At 32.4% G+C, this 9,610-nt stretch overlaps 1 protein-coding gene across 2 annotated transcripts; it reads left to right on the plus strand.

The window, feature by feature from the left end:
* Positions 1-904: 904 nt before the first annotated feature.
* Positions 905-4,690, plus strand: LOC105780634 (uncharacterized). 2 transcript variants are annotated; one of them, XM_052629513.1, is made up of 6 exons: positions 905-1,154; positions 1,290-1,414; positions 1,501-1,597; positions 1,687-1,796; positions 2,263-2,337; positions 4,408-4,690. In XM_052629513.1, exons 1-6 carry the CDS (start codon positions 1,097-1,099, stop codon positions 4,456-4,458), a joined length of 516 nt encoding a protein of 171 aa, XP_052485473.1. In that variant the 5' UTR covers positions 905-1,096; the 3' UTR covers positions 4,459-4,690. The 2 variants fall into 2 exon arrangements, with proteins under 2 accessions (XP_052485473.1, XP_012460519.1); XM_012605065.2 differs by having other exon boundaries at positions 906-1,166.
* Positions 4,691-9,610: the final 4,920 nt, after the last annotated feature.

Raw genomic sequence — 9,610 nt, forward strand, 5'->3', positions numbered from 1 at the left:
TAAATCCATAATATAGAGTTTATGAAAGAGCCTGATTGTATTAAGATTGATCGCGAATCTACAATGTTTGATTGTCTCCACAATTCAGATATCTCAAAATAGAACAAGAACGAATGAAAATAAATCTTACCTAAGAAAAGAGAAAACTAAACTGAAATTAAAAGACTAATTCTAGGCTAAGTGAATGGTGTCTTTTACATGTGACCAAAAAGCCTATTTATAGATCTCAGGTGGTCGTCGTCCTTAACCCTATGTTAGTTGACGTTCCCGAGCTTTAAGTTTGATTGTGCATACCAAAACGCCCTCTGGCTCGTGTATAATTCCATCCAGAGTTGATGTTGCGACACACCAAGACTTGTGTCGCGACAAAGGAGTCAGTATACTCCCCTTGTGGTATCTTCAGGGGTATGTCGCGACACCCTTAAACTGTGTAACGACATCGAATGTAGTTTTGTGATTTCTCCCTTCTGCTCTCTATGTTGCGACATTGAGCATTCCATGTTGCGACATAGCGACCAATATCCATTTAATATGCCTTCTAATGGTCTCCTACACACTTATAAAGTTCATTAGCAGCGCACCTTTAAGCCTCATTCGGCCCCTAAGGTCAATAAAATACTTAATTTGCACATTTTATTGAATTTAACAAAGCTTACTAAAAAATAATTAAATCGTAATGAAAATACTTAATTTTAAGCTCCTAAAATGCGAAAACTAGTTTAATCTGCTACGTTGATTTGCGATAGAACAGAGATTTTAAAAGAATTTATATCAATCGAGGTGTCATCTTTACTCAATTACTTTAATATTGACATATTGTGAAAAATTATGAAATTAAAAAGAAAATGATGAAAACTCAATCTCACTACATGAGAATAAAAACTGAAGTCACCCCTTTTTTTTTTTTTTTAAACAACTCAATCTCATTTGTTTTATGATTTTGAATATCTGCATTTACCTTCGCTTACATCTGCATTTACCTTCGCTTACTTCCCCTTTTGTACTGGGAACAAGGGTGGTTGAATATTCGTGAATCCCAAACCACCTAGGTAATTACCACCTGTCACAAATTCTGGCATCATAACCGGAAAATTCGATGGGAAACACTTCCTCCATGCTCACTCAGTACGACATCGAAGAAGTACAACAACACTGTAACAACGCCTGTGAATGACTCGCTATCCCATCCATTTCCCTAATTTTGCTCTTCACTCTTTCATCTCCCTACTACTTAATCCTTTCTCAGCCGTTGATTTGTGTGTTCGTCTGTTTTTCCTCGTGATCTGCAGTTTCGCAGCAGGAGATCGTCTCTCTATACGAAAGATTCTGTCAGTTGGATCGAAACGGCGGCGGTTTCGTCTCCGGCGAGGAGTTTTTGTCCGTGCCTGAGTTCGCTGTTAATCCTCTCTCTCAGGTTTGTTTTTTTGTTCGTTTCTTTTATTTATAATGTGCGTTGTTTGGGGTTCTTTATGGGTCAAATGTTTTTGGAAAACTATGCAGAGATTGTTGACGATGCTAGATGGATTGAATTTCAAGGAATTCGTAGCGTTTTTGTCTGCATTTAGTCCTCGTGCTACTGTGCAACAAAAAATTGAATGTACTGATTCCTTAAATTTTTTTAATTAATATCAAATTTAGTTAATTTCTTACTTAATTTTTAACTGAATTTGCAAATTTGATTTGTAGTTATATTCAAGGTGTATGATTCAGATGGCAATGGGAAAGTAACCTTTAACGACATGTTGGATGTTTTGCATGATTTGACTGGCCAATTCATATCTGAACAGCAGAGGGAGGTTAGTTTAATTCTTTATTGATTTTTCTTTCAGTGTTCATCTTTTTCTTGGTTAACCGGACAAAAAAGTGTTTGTTGTATCACTCTGTTGTTCTTGCCAAATATTAATAAGCTGCATTTCCTAAGAATAAGTTTGAGATAATTCACTTTCTAAAACAAATGATCATCTAAAGTATCATGTCACTTTACTACCTAACGTTAACCAATCATCAAACAAATCAATGTTGAAAAAAAGCCTGGATGTAGTTGGAGAAAATGGGTTACAATCTCACATTTCTTCATCCTCATAGGTTGATTTGATATTAGAAATGCCTCTTTTTACTGACTGCAAAGTATGTTTCTTCTGCTCAGATACAAATAAAACCTGCATTGTTGTAACTTTAAATCTTTTTGTCACTAGAAATTAGAATATTTAGATATTTTTGCTTTATTCTCAATTTGCTTTTTGTGTTTGACAATTGGTACAGCAAGTTTTGACTAAAGTTCTCGAGGAAGCAGGTTACACTAAGGAGTCCCTATTAGTTATGTCAGACTTTGTAAAGGTACCCTTGGCTTTATTTGTGATAATTTTGGTGTTTCAGCATTTGAATAGTTTCATTTTGTTATAACTTGTTTATAAGAATAATAATATAATATGAAGGCAAACGGAGAGACAAAGAAGGTTTGAAGCAGAGAGTATTTTCAGAGCCTGATATTTACATAGTTCAGTGGAAGAATTTACTGCTTGAACTTTTACACCATTTAATATTAGAGAAAAGTCTTAGAATTGTTTGTTCATAGATTAAATCATTATGGAGATATCTCTGTTCAAGCTCCAAAATAAATACGCTTAGCTACTAGACCCCTGTATCCCCCTTTTTAAATTAGGAGTATATCAGTTTTTTTTTAACTTTTGAGAGAATATACAATTTAATGGAGGATACCAATGTCAAGAGCTGTGGCAGACCAATGGAAATATATGGAAACTATAAAAGAGCATATCAGTTTTACTAGTTTATTGAGAATATAGTGTTTATTAGAACTCAGTTGCACAATATGATGCATGTAGCTTCTTTGATGGTGGTGAGGAATAGAGTAGTTGACTATAAAAGAGCATCTTTATCTAACTAACTTATTGAGAATATAGTGCTCAGTTGCACAATATGATGCATGTAGCTTATTTGATAGTGGTGAGGAATAGCTTAGTTCTTGTTGGTAGTGAATTGAGTACACCAGATTATTGCAAAACTTTGCTTTCTTTTATTCAAGATAGGGACGTTCATTAGAGTTATCAAGTCAATCTGTATTTGAGATAGCATTACAGGTCACCTTGGAATGTAGTACTTAACCTTTTCTTTATAACTATGATATAATTTGTTTACCAGTTGAAAGCTAGTGTGTGGTTGACAAAGAAAGTGGATAGCAGTTGAAATAACAGGCACCATTTACTGTTCAAGATTCTCAAGCTAGCAAAATTACAAGAATATAAAGAAGTATCATGCATCGGTTACAAAACATGGCTTAGTGTTTTAAATTGTGTTCGTTTCTTTAGTTCTGCACTTTTTCCAGTGCCACACAAGGAGGTTTGGAAAAGCTTTGTGTGCAGGGGGAGGAGGGGCACTTAGACAATTACTTTTGTCTATTCCATACATCAAACTCTCAAAATTAAGATATGGAGATTTCTTGGTTTGATTTGACCAAGCCCTGATTAAGATCTATTTAAAGAAAGAAGAAAGAGAAGACTCTAAGTACTGCTGCTTTTCTAGCTGCCTATGTGGGACTAACAGTATTTTCTAGCTGCCTATTTTATGCATCAAACCCTGAAAGTGAGATGTAGGCAATTCTTGGTTTGGTGTAGCTAATTTCGGAGTAAGATCTTTAAAAAAAAATCGTTGAGAAGACTCAAACTACCACTGCACATTTTCTAGCTGCTGAAGTAAGGTTTTATCATTTATGGTATTATTATCTTGACAACTCCATATGTGTTTATTGATGAATCAAAGTGCATTTAAATTTTAGTCTTATCTGAATGTCACGTGAGCTAAAATTGGAGTACTGTGCAAGGGAAAAACTTAACTTGAGGGAGAGGACATCGTAGCCTGATACATGACAGGGCAACTTTAGTTAATGTCTTAATTAATTCTGCTCACGCAAAAACTGCATGTACTGTATAGTATGCTTATCCCTACTCGGTGGCTTTCTCTGTGATGATATATATGCTTTGGCACTTGAGTTATGCACTGTGATCTCAAAGGTCAGATTAGCTTGAATTTCCGAAATAGATCCAATTTTTCTTGCACTTCTAGCAAATTTCTTTTACTTCTAGTTTTTGGCATTATCTTCTCACTATTTCTGGAAGGCATACCATGCGTAATCGGAGCTTCTACATAGATGATCAGTGCTTTTAGGATCAGTCTAGTGGCAGTTTGCTTTCTTTCAAGTCTTTTCATAATCTTGTGATCATGTTACTATGGTAATACTCTGCAAGAAGATAATGCTAACATCTTCTGCCATTTTTTCTTGATCTATCTATTACGTGACATTCTTTTGGTCTGTATAAGGTTTTTTTCATTTGGTATAATGAGTCTAAGAAGCTCTTAAGTTGTCATTCAATTTCACTGCACTTCTCGCAGATTCTCGGAAGCTCTGGTTTGAAGATGGAAGTTGAGGTTCCGGTGGACTAAATTGTGGGTGGCCATTCTTTGCTACAGTGATTTCCTTGCATTGCCAACGTTGTAGATTCTTTTCAAAAAATTGATGCTGAAATGCTTTTATTATTATTTTTCTAGCTAAACTTATTCTCAAAACAATGAAACATAGACTTTTTGGATGCCATCAAATTTGAAACAATTAAAAGCTTTAGTTGATTCATTAGGGCTTTGTTTAAATGGTAAAGTAGAGTTGATTGAGTTTTAACTCGGTTGGCATTGGCATTGTTCAGTGCAAGAGGATGTAAGTTTGAGTGCACTTAAGCATTTTTAATTCTCTTATTTAAGGGTTGAACATATATTTGAATTTATTTTGATAAAATATATAAAACTATTCATAACTCATGTTCAAACTCATGTCCTTCTATAAAGATGACAATATCAATATCAATCAAGTTAAGACTTGACATGTATATTTTTAACTTAAAAGTAGTTATATAAAGGTTGATAGAATCCTTTTTGGACATACAATATGATGTGAATCATATTGATTACTTTAATTAGCTTGAGAGTTGTTCCAATGCGAACTCCAATTAATTTCAGCCCGTAGGTTTAATTGCATCTAGATTGAACAATTCAAAACATGTAAAAGAATCAAAATTTTTTTTATACAATGACAATTAAGAAATCAAACGGGATAGAGCTTGTATGGCAAGTTTTCGGGCTTCAATATTTGACACGTTGTTTTGTGCCTTGAATTGGACTTCCACTTGTTGGAGAAGTTGGCTAATATCAAGGATGAGTGATTGAAGTTTCTAATGCAGCGTAGTTCTGTCATGATATAATTTATGTTTTTTTCATTCCCTATTGTAGTTGAGGCACCGGGAGATTTGAAGTTCTTTAAGTCCGAGGAGGGACAATCTGATGAGGATGCAACGAGCTTGGACTGTTGTTGTTGCCATGAATTTGCTACAAATAATCTTGAGTCCAAGGCGACAACTACACCTCCAAATTTCATGCTATGTTGTGTGTGCATAATGGCAAAGCTTATGACGCAGTCAATGTCCAGTTGTCTTGTTGTATTGTGTGAGAAGATGGAGATGTAAGCACGTAGGATATGGGAGTAGTTATTGGCATAGTGTAAGGCTCGTAGCATATTAGGAATAACTTTGTTGAAAATGAGGTTATTCCTCTGTTTTCAAATGGACCAAAGAGTGCAAACAAGTCTTGTATAGAAGTATTTTGCTTCTTCCCTATTTATCCCCTCCTTATTGAGTCATTTTTTGATTTAGTTGGTGACTTGTAGTCAACCGTGTTAGTGCATGGAGATAAATAAACTTATAAGAAATTAAACGAAAGCTTCAAGGTGTGTAATCACACTTCTTTTTAAGGCTTTATTTGTCTCCACTTATATTTTGGGATGCAAAAGAGTTATTCGCAAATGAACTTTGAGAATATAATGAAGTCTAATGATTGTCTATGTTTTGCATTAATGGAAATAGCCCACTAAGCATTAAGTAGAGCATAACAAGAACATCAAATTCTATAAAGATTTTCTGCGGTAATTCTTTATAAAACAATCTTTGAATATAAAAGATGGTGAAAGAATAATAATAAAAAAACTTTGTTTCTATGTTTTTGATTGTGCCATGGAAATGAAAGTTCACTCCTATTTATAGAAGTTCTTATGTCTCTTCACAAAGACATAACAATCTAATATACTTATTTGGATAGTCACATTTATTACCGATAAACTTAACTATTCAATAGATGTATGTTTGAATAATTATGACTCTTTGTTAATAATCAAGCCACATAATTTTCAGTAAGACACAATTAATCATTATGAATAATGATAACTTTTGGTTAATAACCGAGTGATATAAGTTTTGGTTACTTAAACTTTTCGTTTGCAACTATTGAAGCACTATATATATTTTGAAAATGTTTCAAGAAACTTAATTTAATTCATTGGAAAAAAAAAGCGGTGAGTCGAACCAAACAAGAAAAGTGGCATTTCATAAAAAGATAGTTAATGGTTTTTTCATCTTTATTACACAAGAGGTAAGTAGAAGAGATATCAATATGGTGGGATCTAATGGTACATTTAGTAGCCAAGAAATTATTGCAAATCTTCAATAGAAAGATAAAGTTATAAGGGAGTTTGAGTCTTTAAAGTACATTTCAAGAAGGGGTGGGATCAAGTTAGATTTGATTTGTTCTTACGAGCATGTAAGCAGATTTTGGTAGTGAAAATCCCTTTGAAATCAAACTTCCGCACCTTTTTGTCCTCTCCTCTAAATAAGGAATGAACTGTTTTCTTGATTCCTTCTTAGGTGGTATGAAGGAGGAAGTTGTCTTGAATTCTGTTAATGAGATCAATGATATTAGTGGCTATATGGCTGCTTGGGTTGACACAGGAAAGATGGAAGCTGGATGAAGACAAACCCAAAAATTTATTAGATTGGATCATGTTGTATATAGTAAAGATTCTTTTTAAAGATTTTAAGTGTGGTCATATTTCCTTCGTCAAAGATTTTCTAGTTGCTATAGAAGTTGATTCCTTGAGAATCTCATTAAATTTGATCCCTTATTTAAGACTAATTGAAACACAACTCAAGGGAATGTATGTTAGCACTGGTGGAAGAATTGCAAGCTAAGAATGCCTATTTAAAAAAAAAACTTGTTTATTCCATTACGAATGGTTTTTAAGAGACATAGCTGATTTGTTCATTCTTAGGAAATTGTTTTAATGCAATTACTTTATATACATAAAGTTTTCGTGTTTAGTTTGTAATTAAGCTTTCAAGGAGAAAGTCTTTGTTAAGAGTGTAATCTAGTTAAGAGAGTAATTTTAATGAATGTACATGAGTGAGGTTACAACTTGGTGAATAAGTTGAACTTAAATCACATATTGTACTAAACATTGATAGTGGATTACTCTTTAGGTAAGACCTCACAAACATAATTTTTTTCAAACCGTGTAAAAAGTTGTGTCTATCTCTATTTTTACTCTTCTAGTTGTTCATCCAGTTGCAACTAAATGTGCAACTGACAACCAATTTCAAGAATTTTCATAAATGATATTCTTTAAGAATTATCTTATTTCTAATTAATTCATATTAATTAAGAAATAGTAAATAAAATATATAATTCCTTGTTCATCACTTATATATTCCACGATAACTTTCTTTTAGTTAACTGATTGATTCTCTAAGTAAGAGTCACCTCTAAGTTGGAAGTTCAAAATTTGAAGTTCAAAGAGTATTTTGAAGGCTGAAACTCTCTCTCCAAAACCCGAGAATTTTCTTATGAATTGAAGAAATTCCGAAGAACGTGATCTTTGTTCGTAAGTAGTCTTAAAAATTGTTATTCAATCTAGTGTTATCAGCACAAAAGGGATCATATTCGTTCTCCAAAATTATTCCTTGAAATCAACTCATCCATCTCAAAATTAGTTTCAAAGATCCTTAGAAACTCTCTCTCTCTTTGTCCTATTAACACAAAAGATATAAGTTTTTTTTTTCAAGATCATGTCTCAATGTCCTTTGAAGCGAACTTTATTATTCAAGATTAAATCTTAAAGACCAATAATCCAAATCAAATCATATTCTTAAGCAAGCATCTCTTGACCAATTTTCAAGATCAACTCTCAATTATCCTTGAATTAATGTGGTTCATTTTAAATATTATTGAAATTTGATCTTGAAAATAAATTTGGAGATATGCTTACTTGAAATTTTTAAGACTATGATTTGGATTCAAGAGTATTCAAGACTTAATCTTAAACTCAACAAGATTCGTTTCAAGGATAATTGAGAGTTGATCTTGAAAATTGGTCAAGAGATGCTTGCTTAAGAATATGATTTGATTTGGATTATTGGTCTTTAAGATTTAATCTTGAATAATAAAGTTCGCTTCAAAGGACATTGAGACATGATCTTGAAAAAAAACTTATAAGCATATCTCCAAATTTATTTTCAAGATCAAATTTCAATAATATTTAAAATGAACCACATTAATTCAAGATAAAATCTCACCTACATTTGGATTGCATTTTAAAACAAAAGAAATTTAAATGATTTATGTATGTACAAGAAGGTCCAAATATTGTAATTTAGAAATTGATAAATAAAACATTTGATTTATCTCTAATTTTTCAGGCACGAAATTTATGGGCACCGTACCATTAGTGGACATTCGCATTATGTGTTAGAATACAAAATAAATACGCGTGGTGAACCTAGGAGAGATAATAGTGAATGTGGGGATCTATCAAAACAAATATGATACTTTTGACTTAGAGATCGAATTGTAAGTACATTAGGTAGTACTCGAAGGCCATTATCCATTATTCTCATCTTCCTCCTAATTATATACAGCCACATGATTAGTATCCACAATTTCTTAATTATGATGTACGTAATCAACTACAAATATATTCCCCTTCACAGATGTAACACCCACATGCAAATTCTCCTCTTAAAACTATGAAAGTAGCTGTTAAAGTAAAAGTGAAAAATTAGACAAAAGTTTTAAATTATTATTCAATATGATGAATGCATGACATTTACCATGTTTTTCTTTATTAATTTTAATACATTGTTATTAGAATATTCTTAAGTAAACACGAGAATATGTTACAAATTTTTCTAGTGTCATAAACCACTTATAAATTACTTTTTTTTAATTGTTACAATGCAAATTTTGAAAAAGTTCACAGATCATGATAGCATTCATTATGTAATTAATCACGATAAGAGTAACACAATTAAAAACAGATCAGTAACTGCAATTTAAACCCTTGATGCACGTAAACATTTATGCTACAAAGATTTACAAAATAATAGAAAATTTAATTTTGGGTTTAGGGTTCGTACCTTAGCTTTCTGTTCTGCACCTTTTGTTTCGGTTCCATATCTCAACATCTCTTCTTTTACATTTTTTCGTTTTGAAATTCTCAAGTTCCTTAAATTGGGGAATGAATTGATTTTGGACTTTTCAATTTAGGGTTTTTTTATTTGGAGATTTTTTTAATCAAATTGCTTTGATGAGAATTGTTCTTCACGATTGAATAATAAATTATAAAACCTAACGATCGAATTTAGGGTTTGGGAAAAATAGATTTTGACCAAATCTGTTACACATATGGAGAAAATTGATTTGGAAAATAGATGGTTTTGTTTTG

The sequence above is a fragment of the Gossypium raimondii genome, chromosome 4, assembly GCF_025698545.1.
Source record: "Gossypium raimondii isolate GPD5lz chromosome 4, ASM2569854v1, whole genome shotgun sequence".
NCBI classification, from domain to species: Eukaryota; Viridiplantae; Streptophyta; class Magnoliopsida; order Malvales; family Malvaceae; genus Gossypium; species Gossypium raimondii.

What these genes read in the sequence shown, in the direction of transcription:
- LOC105780634 (XM_012605065.2), top strand. Translation starts at nt 1,097, where the DNA reads ATGGGAAACACTTCCTCCATGCTCACTCAGTACGACATCGAAGAAGTA. An exon ending in ACAACACTGTAACAACGCCT is followed by an intron (nt 1,167 to 1,289) that starts GTGAATGACTCG and finishes CGTGATCTGCAG; the next exon opens with TTTCGCAGCAGGAGATCGTC. An exon ending in CTGTTAATCCTCTCTCTCAG is followed by an intron (nt 1,415 to 1,500) that starts GTTTGTTTTTTT and finishes AAAACTATGCAG; the next exon opens with AGATTGTTGACGATGCTAGA.